Source organism: Coptis chinensis, chromosome 7, assembly GCF_015680905.1.
Source record: "Coptis chinensis isolate HL-2020 chromosome 7, ASM1568090v1, whole genome shotgun sequence".
NCBI classification, from domain to species: Eukaryota; Viridiplantae; Streptophyta; class Magnoliopsida; order Ranunculales; family Ranunculaceae; genus Coptis; species Coptis chinensis.
Window position 1 is genome coordinate 83,267,614 of NC_141462.1, and position 15,664 is coordinate 83,283,277.

Here is a 15,664-nt window from a genome sequence, read left to right on the forward strand (position 1 = left end):
ATATATAGTCCGCTTATTTCTCATGCATGATTTGAGTTGTTTAAAATGTTAAGAAATAGTTTATGATCAACCATGCATGTATATATGATATTCATGTTTTTGCATTGTAGTTTTCCTCGATATGAATTAAGTATATGGATAGTTACGTGAAATGGTTTCTATGTTCGGGTGGAGGGATTGTTTTTCGTTAAAAGTTTGATTTTGGGGAAAGGAATCTCTTGTCTCAATAAGGAGACAGAGATATGGATTTTTTGTAAATGGTAAGGATTACCCGTTGTTTGTAACTAGGTAAGTTCGATTGGTCCCGGATGGTCGTGTTATTTTACGATGATCACCGCTTGGGAATCATCGGTTGTTATTTACTATGATCGCCCGTTGGGAGTCATAGGTTGTTCTTTCGATTCGGGAAATCCAGAACTCACACCTATATAAAACAGCTTTTAAAAGAAAAACTAGATATGTAACTAGAGTATTTGAAAATAATCGGTAATACGAAAGTATATATATATAGATATTACTATGTTTATCACGAGGAGATTTAGAAAAGGAACTGTGAATTCCTATAAAGAAGGGTTGTCGCGATTTCTGAGATTAGCTTAGATTGATGGTGTACACCTTCGAGGTGGTGGGCCACCTTTAAAGGGATGCATCACCGGATGTAGTCCGGGAATTCCTTTTGTTTTCTAGATAACCATGCTTTCAATCTTGTCCTTATGGTGATTAGCTTGAGTGGGGTTACATGTTACCTCGATTAGGTTTACCATGTGAAGAGTTTAGTCCACTCGGATGTGTGTCGATCCCGACAAGAGAATAGTCGCCGAACGGTTGACCACCGAAGTTAGGTGAAACCTTGGGGGTTAAGGTCATTGTGGCCCACCCGAGCCCTAAAACTTTGGGATTTTTGTGTCTATTTAACACAACAACGGCATTTTCAGAAAATCAGAAAACAACAAATGCATGGTTCACACCGGGAAGTAATCGAACCGAGATTGCCGCGGACTAGGGCCGAAAAGTAATGATCCCTCACCATACGTTTAATGATGCGCCACAAAGTTGGATGACCATGAAAACTATAAGTATATAAATGAAGCATGCCGATATGATTTATGCTAGTTAGTGATGTATATATACATAGTCACAATATTTGAATACTTATTATAGCCCCCATGTTTTAAATGTTTTCTATAAGTAGCTATTTATTGTTTGTGTGAGTTTCATCGGGCATAGTTGTTTGCTCATCCTACTTAACATTTCGCAATCTTTTATGGAGGAGGGTTTCTAACCACAAATGAGCGGGTATGGTGATTTGGGAGGATTTCCCATGCTTGACGAGAGGGAGTCAAGTTTATATTTTGACCGTGATAGAATGACCTAGGTTATTCTTTTGTCAGATATAATGAGCCTAGCTCTTTTCCTTTGGTTGTATAGAAAGAGACTAGTTTCTTTTGTTGTATATAGAGAGAGCTAGGTCATTTTGATGTAATAATCGATTTGGCAACGGTTCTCCTTGTTTTGTAGTTATATCGCCATATCCCCGTAGTAGTTAGAGTTAAGTGTAGTATATATGGTTGTTGGATGTATGTATGGTCGAGGAATGAATTATAAGATGTCCGGGGTTTATGACAAAGTTATGATAAAACTTAACGCCGATCAAACAAAGGAAACTCACAAAATTTTAGAATCGGGATAAAAACTTCTCGAGATTCATTTTCCATGGGTTTGTTATCTCTTTGACACATAAGCAAGAAAATAGTTCTAGTTTTACTTGCGTTTGAGTCTCGTCACTTATGTGTAGGTAAAACTTGCATTTTACATTTTATCATTTAGTTTTGAAAAAAGCCTAAGACAAAGCTTGATAATAAAGGATAAACAAATAGGGTGAGAGAGGGTCACCCTATCTTATTCCTTTGTAGGGATGATAGATTTTTAGAGGAATACCATTAACAAGAATGTTATATTAATTGGGAAAGACAAACCCGACAAGCTTGATCCATTTAGGAGAGAAGCCTAAACTATGGAAAATAAAGCAATAAAGGTCCATTCTACCCTCACATAGGCCTTAGCCATATTTTGATTGCACACCAACCCTTCTTTTTGTCTCTTCATGGATTTAATCTTTGTAAGACTTCATGAACTAAATCTACATTATCACCAATGTCACTTTTAATGGGATGTGGGGATATAAACAAAAATAGGAGGGGTTTGAGCCTATTAGCAAGGATCTTAGCAATGATTTTATATATCACATTACACAAACTGATAGGTCTGAAGTTTGTTAGTATGATGGGATTGGATACTTTTGGGATTAGGGAAATGAAAGTTCTATTAAAGATGGTGCCAAAATGTTCATCTCTAAAGAAAGTTTGGACTACTTGAAAGATATCTTCCTTAACAACATTCCATAACTTTTTCTAAAAAATAGGTTGAAATCCATCAGGCCCGGGGGCCTTGAGGTTGCTCATCTTTCTAAGAACTTTAAAGATCTTAGTTGCGGAAGGGATAGCAGAAATGGATTGATTTTGAGATTCTGAGATACAAGGATTGAAGAGAGAGAGAGAGTATTTTGATTGACCATAGGTTCAGAAGAGGTGAACAAAGTAGAATAGAACTCACTGATAGATTTTTCTATGACAGAGGCATCACTAGACCAAGTGCCATCTTCCAATAAGAGTCTATCAATAGAATTCTTACTTCACCGATATGATGCATAAGTATGAAAAAACCGAGTATTCTTATCACCACATTGAACCCTAGTATTCCTAGAATTTTGTCTCCAGTATTGCTCCTCTCTTAACAAAAGTTCTTCTAGAGTGGCTCTTGTACTGATGATGGCTGAAGTATTAGCCTCATAAGGGTTTAGATCGTTAAGAGAAGTCAACTTAGTCTCACATACTCTTATTTGGTGAAAAATGTTACCAAATATTTCTATGTTCCAGTGGGAAAGGGATTTATGAAAGTTTGATATTTTAGAATTGAGTATGAAAGAGGGAGAGCCTGTAACATGGAGATTCCAGGATTCTTTAATGACCTGAGCACAAGAGGATTCTCTAATCCACATCTCTTTAAATCTAAAAGGGTTTTTTTGTTTTTTTTTTTTTTTTTTTTAATCTTTTTAAAAAAGGTTAAGAAGTAAAATGAGGTGGTCTGAAGTTGCATTAGGCAGATGGTGAATTTTTGCTTGGGCAAAAAGATTAAACCAATCAGTGTTAGCAAGAGCACGATTCAATCTTTCCTTGATATTAGCTTGACCTTTCCGATAATTACACCATGTGAATTTAGGACCAGTAAATCCTAGGTCAACAACAAGTCGATGCCGTGTCTTGAAACTCTTGGAGAGCTTTAAGATTAATTTATTACCACTTTTTTTCTCATCCAACGAGAATGGCATTGAAATCACCCCATAACAACCAAGGGCCCATACAACTAGAAGGAAGAAAGATATAAATGATCCCATACAATACTACGTTTATGTGATAATTGGATGACCATAAACCAAAGTAATAAACCAATCACCTTCGTAAAGGTAGTTAGTAAATTTACTCAGAAATCGCATGCTTACTAGCTCCCAAGATTTCCAGCTCAATTTTATCCTTGTACAGTAAAGCCAACCCACCACTGCAATCTTCAGCATCTACCACAAAAGCATTTGGATATCGCAGGGATTTTTGTAAACTCTTGATTCTAATACTGCTAGCTTTAGTTTCTATTAAAAAGATAACGTCTGGATTATGTTCTCTAAACCAGTCCTTTGGATTCGGAACCATGCCGAGGTTTTAGAAAACAATTCCACATCAACATCACAAGTGTAAAGGTTTCATCTGAAAAACTTACATAACCCAACAAACTCACAAAGATTTTCAAGCAAAAAACTCACACTATACACTTTCCATGGGTTTGTTATCTCACGTCAACTCCTTGTTGTGGGTATTACCTTTTCGCAACAACTCCCTGTCGTGGGCGATTTTTTTTTTTTTTTTTGGTTGTCGTCAGAATTCATAAGATTGAGCGATAATCGGGGTTTTAGATTTGACGAGTTGAGCGCCAGAGTTTTCTTCTTTTGTATTTTTTTGTTTGATTATTTTTATGTGTAAATAACTATATTTAATTGGGATTAGAAGAGGGGTGATTATTTGAGGAAAAAGAAAATAAAATAAAAATGTACAACAGTTTATATGATTAATGGAGGGATGTAAATATCGCCCCCTTAATTTATTATTATAGAATATTTTAAATGGAGTTTAACATTTTAAATGGGAGGCACAACCATTAAAGAAAAATTAACCAAATAACCTAGAGATACATAAAAAAACCAATAAATCACTATTGTAGAACTGTAGATGAGCCCGGGATTTTTAAAACAATAGAAAGAGATAGAGATAATACGTAATGTCAACTTGCCATAGAAAAAAGGCTAAATCTATGGTGCGCAGATCGTATGGTATGCTATCAAATCTGGGCCACTCATACCAAAGGGTGCGTGTGTATTGTATGACAAAAATACTGATCCAAAAGCCCACATTACCCACGCACCATACATCTCGCGCACTGAAGACATGCTCTAGAAAAAATTGTCTAATTGATGAAACTATTTTCAAGAAAACCCCCTGTTGTACGTACTGTGAAGTAGCAAATTCGTATGGAGTTATGGCCATGAGCTCATGACACTCTGAGTAAGTCTAATGGGCTGGGGACAAACAAATATAACATGCTAGTAGGGACTAGGGTGTCACATCAGTAATTTTGTATTTTTAGCTTGCAAGGCATATTTAGCAGGTTAAACTGGTCCAATTGGAATTTTGAGTAGATTTAGAATAGGTTGTGTCGGTTGTTAGTTTGTTACGCACAGTACAAACAATCAACACCAATTGAACTAGGGAGTGCAGTGGCAGAACTTCTGTAAAAATTTTGGGAGTGCGAATCCTGTCTGGTCATATTTCAAGCAAATTATTACTATTACATTATGACTACATGATAGATATATGGGTTACCAAGAAACTTGAGTCTTTAGATATGTTTTAATTTGAAATCCTAGTATTATGTGAATCAAGAGGGCAAAGTTGGTCATGTGATAACATTTAAACAACATGGTTAAAATGTGTTAGTATTGCTTGGACTCGAAAGGTGGAGCACACTTTATAATGGTAGTCTATGGCTCCATGCATATGGGCCTAAATAATGCGTACATTTTAGTAACTATAAACTGAATTTTCCCCCTCAAGTTCACCATGTGGCTCCGCCACTGCATACATAAATACACACATATATATATATAGACGTTCAATCACCACAATGAAATCGGGCTCTATCACTTGGTGAGTTGGTGGTGGAGGCGCCTGACCCTTCTAAAGTATTGCTAATTTTAGTGTATGGTAAATTGCAATGACGAATCTAAATTAAATCTTCCTAGCACCGTTACAAATCGGGAAGAATTGACAACTCCTTGAAAGCTAAAAACGATAGAAAAAGAAAAATCTACTAAATTCTTATCATCAACATTCAAGTGCAACAAGTATGAACATTTAATTACCACTACTTTTCCTCATTAAAAAGAACACATTGTAAGCATAGTTAGATATCAATGCCTCTCGACCTATACACACAAAAAAGCATCACGAAATAATACACTTCTCTCATTAAAATCTACCCTCCTTTTCATGACTTCATTGATTATTTATTTGATTGAAATCCCAACGTCCGTCTTCCTTGAACCTATCAAACAAAAACAGGAAAATAACTAAATTCATGCACACGTGAGAACAAAATATTCCTCACGTGACTTTCCACGTACGAGAAGTCGAAAGTAGAGAAACTCAAAAGTCACGTGACTTTCGCCTAACACGCGAAGAAACCGCCGAAAAATTCTGACTAGTAGCCAATGAGAAAAAAACACCATTCCAGATCTCTGAAAAAGCTCTGAGAATAATCTCATGGTGGTAAGGTGAGTTCAATGAAAGAAAACAATCTAGAAGCTCTTTTAATTCCTCTTTTGAGTATATCTCTTTTTCCAATATCATTTGTAGCATTGAATGACGAAAATCAAGATAGGGGTCATGTGAATCTTTAACCACAGCTACACTTTCACCAACTCTACTTGTACTTGAGCTTTTTGATGCGTATTCTGTTTCTGGGGTTGTGTCAAATGTCGTTGTCGTGTCGGGTGAAATGGATAGAGAGTTGGGTTCGTATGAGCTTGATGAATATGGGTATGGGTCTGGTTTTGGAGAAGCTTTGGTTTTGAGCTTTGGGAAAAAGAGGTTTGAGAGTTTAGGCTTTCCACAACTGCAGCCTATGTCTACTGCAACTGTGTTTTTCAGGAGTTTTTTTTTGTTTGATGAAGACATTGGTTGTAGTTTTTTTTTTGGGAATGCAATGTAGAAAAGAAGTGGAAGAAGATGAGTTTGAGAACTTGAGCTGTGGCTAATGTGTGGGGAAGTTTAATGAGAGGTTTTTGAGTGATGAGAGGCTCTATAAATTGTTTGGCATGTGACTTAGGTGGGACCTTTTTTTTCGTAACATTTCTTAATTGTTGATTAGGAATTAAAGTTGGGAAAGTAAGGGAAAACAAGAAAGCTCAACTGTTAATAAATGAACTAGTACAGTTAGAATCAATGAATCATGCATATATGGGGATTGCTCAAGTGACATTTATGTCAAATTGATTTCTTCACACAAAAACAATGGGCTTTGGAAGTCAACTCAGAGAGCCCCAGAGTTAGAAAATGAGTCGGTGTTTGTTAGAGCTGCAAATTGGATGTCCATTTTCTACTTCAGCTGAAATGCTGAATATTAATTTTAACAAAACTACTTAGCACCTTCCAATGGACCCAATTGTAGAATACGATATCCATTTTTAGGAGGTTGTAAAAACCAAATCTTTTCCTCCTCAAAAGTGCACACAAATGATCTATCCTCTTCATTGAAAATATCTATATTTGTTTTTTATTATTTTTGGCAAGGATTTACTTTTTTAGTATTATGTTGCTTTCTAGTGTGCGGTTTTAAACAATTGTTTTCGAAACCTGATTATTAAAAACTTTAATCATGCTTAATGCGTGAACCAAGGTTATATACGTCGACATTGAATAAATTATGCACGAATGATTGGACAAGAAGAATTCATTCGGATCCATACCAGATCTCTACGAAAATGACAATATATAACTCGTGTGCTCATCTAAACGACATCGGATATCTGGGGATTACTTCATTCTAAGTTTGAAACAATAGATCAATCATGGTCCCATTTTGGAGTGTTTTCAAAGCAAAGCCGACTTACTCGAACTGACTAATCGAAATTCCGAAAAACTGGTTGCCTTCCTCGATCAATCAATAACAACAGTTTCTACTTTCTACTGCCACCACCGTTACATCGTCTTGATAGTTCATTCATCGTGTCATTGTCTAAAAACTCAAAATTGTCATTACAATGGTTAGGAAAAGAGGTTGGAAATAAGTACTCCTTTGACTGTTCACATGTACGCATTTTGTCTTAAAGTAGACTATTCAATTTAAGCAACCCTTGAAACTACGTTATAAATTTTGATTTGACTAATAATTTTTTTTTCGAGGATAAATTTGACTAATAAATTGTGCATGTGCAAACCAAGCCCGGAATTAGTCGAGGTGCGCGTAAGATGGCCCGAACACCCGGTTAGCAAAAAAAATAATGTTGTTATCGACCATATTTATACTAAGTTGGAACTATAGACAAAATTGAATTAGTTAAACAAGTTTCCTAAGAAATAGCTACACGTAGGAAATCGTAAAATATAACAAGACTTTATAGGGTGTGTTTGTTAAAATTTTACTATGGAAAGGAAAGGAAATTAAAAAAAAAAAAAAATTGTCCACTATAGACATAAATGGAAAGAAAATAGTGTCTGTTTGGTAAATTGTGGAAAAGAAAAGTAAAACTGAGGAATGGAATAATCCTGTTTGTTAATGGAATAATCCTGTTTGTTATGCAAAAGCTGTGGAAAGAAGAACAAAAAGCTGGCAACATGAATAATTCATCCATATTATTTATCATTTTTCTCCAAAACTCTTGTTATTGGGAAAAAAAAAATTAAAAACAAATGGCATGACCTTTTTCATTTTGCGGATATATACATAACACTTGTAAATTAAAATAAATTTAGTTTATAGAACAAAAAAACAAACAAAAAACAAAAACTACCCTGTTTTATCAACGTAAGAGTATAAACACTTGTATGACACCTACAAACTCATATATAATATTGTCTAACAATAATAATAATATTTTCATTAAGCACGAATAAAATATTAAGAACAACATATATAATATTAACTAACATGAAAAACCCTATTCCTTGGGGCAAACAAACAACAAAAAAAACTATGGAAAAGGTAGACCACACCTTTTTTTTTTTTTTTTTTCTATAGCATTTCCCTCATAACAAACGCACTCTATGTGTGTGTATATATATATATATATATACTAATTCCAGTTTTTATTTATTTATTTAATGTATAGTTTTAAATTCATTTATTTTAATATTTTATTTTCTAAATTGCAAACATTTGTAGAAAATCGTAAGATATAATAAGACTTTACAAATATATTTGTAAATTTTGAATTTGATATATGCTTGAAGTAATCCTAATATGATGCACAATCAACATTGCATACTATTTTATGTTTTAATTATTTATAGTTTTCTTAATATTTTATTTTATTTATTTATTTATTTTTTTTGAATTTCTACGGATTAATGATCTCATTCTTACCGAATTGATGTCGAATTCCGAATTTATGACTATGCCTAGGAGCATAGCTGGAAATATCTTACTGCTTCTTGTACGGAACGTCTAATTCCGCAATAATAATAGGCAGTTACCAAAAAAAAATAGCTGGAAAGATCTTGATATATTGATACTCACATATCCAATATACACAGTCAACCAATTTGTACCCCTTTTCCTTCATTTTTCACTTAACTAGCTAGGAGATAAAACCTGTACAAGATCATTCCTAAGATTCTAAGATATTTTTCTAATTGGCAATATTTCAGCCTTGCGAAGGAGGGACAAGTGACAACACAGGGCAATGCTAACTATAAAGTGGGAGTATTCTTAGATTGTGTACTCGATAGTTTTGTTAACAGCCCAGCCCTAATAATTCGGGCTGGGTAAAACCTCAATTTTAGAGTGCGCTCAAATTGGGCTTCGAATTGGGGATACAATTATATATTCTCATAATCTCATTAATCCTCGAAGATTTTTTTTTTCTTCCAATAATACCTTATATATTCATAAATAAACCATTAAACCACTACAGTGATAATCTTGTCTGTCAGGATACATTGTGGTAGCTGATCCATTTGCTGCAGATGGGAGGCCCATTTTGCCAACAAATGTGCCTCACCATTAAACCTCCTGTTTATCCACTTAAACTTACAAAACACAAAATCAGAGCTTAACTTAACAACATAACCTCTCAAGCTCTCATACATCCATGAACAAGACTGGCTATTTAAAGCCTTAATAACCTCTAAACAGTCCCCTTCTATGTACACTGCATTCCACCCAAAGGCAAAAGCAAGCCCTATTGCCACCTCGGCCCAGAACCATCTCTCGGCTTCCCACGACTGGCTTGGAACTTTCTAGTGCCGCTACCCTACCACTCTACCTTCCGAGTCCCAAGCTATTGTTCTTGTTTACTGCCGCCTCCGGAAGTAACCGAAAAATAGTATCAAACCTTATGTTAATACAATCATTAGGAATCTCGGGAACATCAGAGTATTTAGATCGGGTCAAAAGTATTAATCAAAACCGAGGGGGTTAGAAGTCTCATTCTCAATGTACTGCGGATTGAATTTTTTTGAAAAGCAAAAGAAGAGTAGAAACCATTGTTACATTTTTGCAGGCCTCCACCTCGCTTCTTCTAAGAGTTTCTCTGTGAATCCGACTTTGATTTTGGTACCCTACGCAAATTTCAAACTTTGCTTCATTTCTTGTTTTCCAAATGTTGTGTAGCAGGTAGCAAGCCTGAACTCCTGCTTGAGATATATGTTGGCTCTTGCTATTGCACCAACTAAGGAATTTTGTAATCCATTCTTTGGCATTATTTCTACCCTTGCTTTCCATTCTCAGACCTAAGCCTGATGAGAACCACAGAATACTGGACCATTCACAGTCAAAAAACAGATGACTATCTATTTCCAAACATTTGTAGCACAAGAGGCAGGAGAAATCCCCCAACATCTTCCTAGAAGCCAGCCTCTCCCCCATTGGCAAAGCATACATATACGCTTTCCAAAGGAACATATGGAGATTGGCTGGTATTCTAGCTTTCAAAAGGAACTTCACAATTTTTATATTAAAGCTAGAACTCTGCCCTATACCATTATCCATAGATATGTGTTTGTAGGCAGATTTCACTGTGAATCTCCCTGACTTCTCCCCACTCCAAACCATCCTATCCTTTCACAGACCCAAAGGTCTGATCATAACTTCCTTGATTCTTGCAACTATGAAAGGAGGGAAGAAGGCTGTGAGCTTGGCCTCATCCCATCCAGTCCTATCCTCATGGAACAGGTCAACCACATGGAGATCTTCAAGTCTGGGATCCTCCATCCCTAGTTCTCTCAGAGTCTTAGGTTTCCCATTACAGATCACCCAAGGGTCATCTAGAACAGATGTGGAAGTACCACTATGGATTCCCCAGACCAACCCTCCACTAATGAGATTGAAAGTTTTGTGTATGCCTTTCCAAAAGAAAGAGGCATACCCAGGTGGTTTCCAAACCTCCCCAATCCAGTTTTTTCCATATATACTAGCAAGGGTCTTTGTCCATATAGATTCAATGTCGTGCTTGACTTTCCAAAAAGCTTGGCTAGCATAGCTACATTTATGTCTCTCATCTTCCTGAACCCCAGTCCTCCTTCAGACTTGGGTTTACATAAGTTGTCCCACCCAATGGTATGGACACTTTTTGAATTTTCTAATTAATCCTGGAAGATTCGAAAGTGCAATTTGATTGTTTCTACTTCTTATATATACTGACATTTTGGGCACGTTTTATGAGCGTGAAATTGAGAGTTGTCCAATTAACCAAGCCACAAAAGCAAGTCCAACAAAAGCCCAGTCCATGTGGTAAGATTGATTTTTAAAAAATTACAACCGAAGCCCATTCAAAATAAGCACAACCAAATTGCAACTGAAACCCAGTATTAAAAAGCCCATCGAATTCCAGCCCAACTACAATTGTTGACCACTCTAGTTAGAGTTGAATATTACACTTACATATTTACCCTTGTCAAATACAACAAATTACAAATAAAATCAGATTAGATTATTGTAAATAGAAATTATGAGCGAAGGCAAATTTAGAAAGCGAAAAATCCAGTTGATGGAAATAGAACTGTTATGTGGAGAGTTTTCTTTATAGGTGATGGAAACACTATATCTATATAATAAGCTAAGGTTTTTTTTAGCACTACAGGACAAAATTACAAACAAAGGACGGTCCAGATCTATTTTAGAAAAATCTAACGGCTGTTAAGTTTGAACCCAAAAAACATTAGTTTCGATTTTTCTTACCAAAACAAAACTTCTCACCTCATTGCTGGGGAACTTCTCACCTCATCGTCGCTGGGTTTACCCATCTTCTCACCTCAACGTCGAGCACTTGAACTCCAAAATCCCCAAATCCCAACAGCAAAGAAGGCTTGAGTTGTCTTGATTCTCTCAGTAGTAGGTAATCCTCTGTCCTATGATTTATACGAAGTGCCTTTGGTTTGATTTAGAGTTACATATCTATCATTATATTGATTTAGAGTTGTAGAGTTTTGACTTTCATATACGAAGTGCCATCAGTATACGAAGTGCCATTGGTTTGTTTGATGTAGAGTTTTGACTTTCATATAGAGTTTTGACATTTTTGATTTTGTATTTTGACGCAAAGTTGTATAATTTTGAAGTTGTTTTTGATCAATTGGCTGTTGAAATGTTATATTTAATGGTGTAATGGCTTAGGATTATAGAGGTTAGGTCCTGTTGTTTGATTTGAATTTATTGGTTGGAGTTTAAATAGTTTAGTTTTGGAAACATATTGAGCTTTCATAGTCAAGAACTAACATTTTTTGGCTGGAGTTAAGAACTTCACTGACTTTATTAGTCTCGAGACTGCTTCAGACTGTTTTCTCCTTATACATTTTGGTTTTTATACTTTGATGGAAACATATTGAGCTTTCATAGTCAAGAACTAACATTTTTTGGCTAGAGTTAAGAACTTCACTGACTTTATTAGTCTTGAGACTGCTTAAGACTGTTTTCTCCTTATACATTTTGGTTTTTATACTTTGATGATTGAAAGCCAGAAACAGTAAGGCAGTAAGGTAGTATGATCCTTTGGTGCATGCCTTTTTTCTTTCCTTAGTTTATACATCATAGATGGTGTGTATAATGCAATTTTGGTTATATCGCTCTATGTTTAGTTAATGTACTTCAAGTATCATGTGGGCTGGCCGTTCAAATTCTATGCTCTCTCACCTCTATTTTATTTATACACATTCAGTAGCAGTGAATCCCATATTAGATATTCATCGGTCACTTTTTGTAACAGTCAAAGCCTCAATAGTAATAGTTTTTTCCATCGGTCACTTCTAATACTAAACTTATGTTTCAGAGTATTGCTACCTTTTGATGAATAATTTTAGTAATTTATGCTACTTTATGTAAACTCTGGTAGACTTCTGCCTCTATTAATTCCCTGCTAACTGATAGGGGGAAGGACCATTTACTGGTGAACATCGATAACTCACTCCCATGGTTTACAATTCTGAATTGGGAGAAGGTTTTATACTTTTTGTCTAGGTTCGGTTTTGATGTCTTTAGGCGAGAATTGATAATGTAGACTTGAGTGAAGTGAATGGTGGGAAGTTACGTATGTGATTCTTGTAGACTTGCGCTATCTGAGTTTATTTTCATTCATGTCCTTAGCAACAACGAAACAGGAAAGCTTTAACCGAGTACTCCTTCCATCACTTTTCTTCTCACAACAGCTTTGCAACCTCCATATACCATTTTCCTATTTACGACTGCTTTATATTGTATGATGTATTGTATGATATTGGTGCTGCTTTCGTTAGATATTTGACAAACTATTTTACTTCATGTTATTTTAGGTAGTATTTTTGTTAGATTTTTTGCGGCTTCGCTAAACATTTCGACTTTGCTGACCTATTTAAAGAAACAAAACTAATTGTTTGGGACGAGGTGCCCATGCAACATAGATACTGTGTTGAGGCTGTGGATAGAACACTTCAAGATATCTGCGGAAACAAGAAGATATTTGGTGGTATCACTACAGTTCTTGGTGGTGATTTTTGACAAACACTACCTGTTATACTGTTAGGCCAGAGAGAGCAATTTGTTAGTGCATCACTACGACGCTCTTTCCTTTGGAGTTATTTAGAAGTTTTGCACTTGGTACAGAACATGCGGTTTGAAATGGCGGAGTCCGAGAATGTCAAATTCGCTGATTTTTTGTTGAAGGTGTGCTATTAATGCCTTCTAATTAGAATGTTTTTTCTCTATTAGTTCCATATATAAACGAACTATTTTATAAACTAATGAATTCATTTTTTGCTTTGATTCATTTAGATTGGTTCAAATTCCAAAGAATGCGTACAATTGCCGAATGGAATACGCAAGTATACCAATATCCAAGAACTCATCTGCTCTGTCTATCCCCAATTGGATGTTATGGACACACCGTCTCCAACTTTCTTAACTGATCGTACTATTCTTGCTGCCCGTAATGATGATGTGAGTACAATTAATGAGGTTGCACTGAATTTGTTCCCTGATGAAGCGCTCGACTATTTGGCTACAGATAAAATTATCGAAGATGATATTGATAATCCAAGTAGGGCTCACTATCCTACCGAGTTTCTCAACTCCCTCGACCCTTCTAGCTTACCACCTTTCAATCTCAAGTTAAAACCTGGATGCCCTATAACGTTGCTCAAGAACATAGCACCTAAAGATGGCCTTTGCAATGGGACACAACTTATGGTGCTTCAATGTGCGAGTAAAGTCCTTCAAGCCAAAATTTTGACTGGAGAGAAAGCTGGAAATCCGGTACTCATCCCAAGAATATCTCTGGCTCCTTCAAATTTAGAGTTGCCTTTCAAACTATCAAGGCGACAATTCCCTATTCGACTAGCTTATGCCATGACAATTAATAAGTCGCAAGGTCAGTCAGTGAAATATGTTGGCATTGATTTGAGAACACCGGTTTTCAGTCATGAACAACTCTATGTGGCCATGTCCAGATGTACTTCTTCAAAAAGAATATCCGTTTTTCTTCCACCTAATACAATAAATTGTACCACAAATGTCGTATACCCAAAAGTTCTTCTCTAAGGACATCGATACCAATGAGAAAAGGTGAGTAAGAAATTAAAGAATGCTACTTTGATTGGTTTAGAAATTAAAGAATATGTTGTATCCATATATATGCTATGTAAGTTTTTATGATAGGTTTTTTTTTTTTTTTTTTTTATGATAGTGTGGGTACTTAAAAGTAAGAATAGAGATTATTTCATTTTGAGAATCATCTCTTTTGTAAACAATATGCTAAATGTATCAAGTCTAAAAAAATCATGTGTATGTGGTTTGCTTGCACCACCAAGTTAAATTGCCATAATTTTTTAGCGACTTGATTACAATCATTGCTCTATGGCGCATTTATCCATATGGTAGCAGAATAGTGTGAACAGTATGCATAGAGGGGAGAAATGAAGAACTTGATCAGTGGGCATGGAGTATTTATTTTATTTTATTTTATTTTTCCCTTTCGTTACTAGAATTAGCCCCAGGTGAAAAATTATACAAAATTTTCTTTAATGTTTAATGAGTTGTCTTTTAGTTTTAAAAGTAATTTGTGTTATGTATAAATATGAAGTTATATATTTTGGTATGGTTGATCTATGAGAATTGTATTATTTGATTTCCAGGTTATGACAGGATTTAGGTTTTTGAAATGTTGAAAATACAAAGGAAACTCTGTTGGATTTTTTTATTTAAAAAAAAAAATGATGATCTCTTAATTGAAGACTCTCTTCCCTTATTTTCTTTATTCTCATTATGATATGTGTTGAATTAATGAATGTGTAAGGGTATGTATAATGAGTTGGTTTGTGAGAAATAAAATGCATAGAATTGCAATCATTAAATTCACTTGAGTATGTGTATGAAATGATTATGAAGTATAAAACTGTTGGAAATGGTTATATCATCGATCCAATGCTACTATAGAGATAGTCTCTTAGAGTGTTGTTCAAAAGCAATGTGTCTAGAGTGCCGACTGGCACGGGCATTCACTAGTATATAAATATAGTGTGGTATTTTCATTTGATTAATTCAAATTTATGTTAGGTGTCAATATCAATATCCACTGTAGGTCAAACTATACGCAAATCTCTACCAATTTGATTTTCAGGAGGAACTCGAGCAGCAGTACGGGGATGGACTAAGCAACATGGTATAACAAGACTGCAACCATAACATTCAGTTTTCTGTAATTTAGTGTTTCTTTCTTATGAAGTAGAATGTTTTCAACTTTTACTTCGAGATTTTGAAATTTCCGAAATCTGAGCAGCTACAAAATCCGGAATTCAGCCTGGAATTGCAATTA

At 35.3% G+C, this 15,664-nt stretch overlaps 2 protein-coding genes across 2 annotated transcripts; one reads left to right on the forward strand and one right to left on the reverse strand.

Moving 5' to 3' along the window:
* Positions 1-5,512: 5,512 nt before the first annotated feature.
* LOC147489422 (transcription repressor OFP6-like) lies at positions 5,513-6,690 on the reverse strand. The gene has a single exon (XM_086573495.1). It carries the CDS (start codon positions 6,339-6,341, stop codon positions 5,811-5,813), a length of 531 nt encoding a protein of 176 aa, XP_086429621.1. The 5' UTR covers positions 6,342-6,690; the 3' UTR covers positions 5,513-5,810.
* Positions 6,691-13,461: 6,771 nt separating this feature from the next.
* Positions 13,462-14,391, forward strand: LOC147489423 (uncharacterized). The gene is made up of 2 exons (XM_086574634.1): positions 13,462-13,518; positions 13,627-14,391. The coding sequence occupies exons 1-2, from the start codon at positions 13,462-13,464 to the stop codon at positions 14,389-14,391; spliced, it is 822 nt and encodes a 273-aa protein (XP_086430760.1).
* The last annotated feature ends 1,273 nt before the right edge of the window (positions 14,392-15,664 follow it).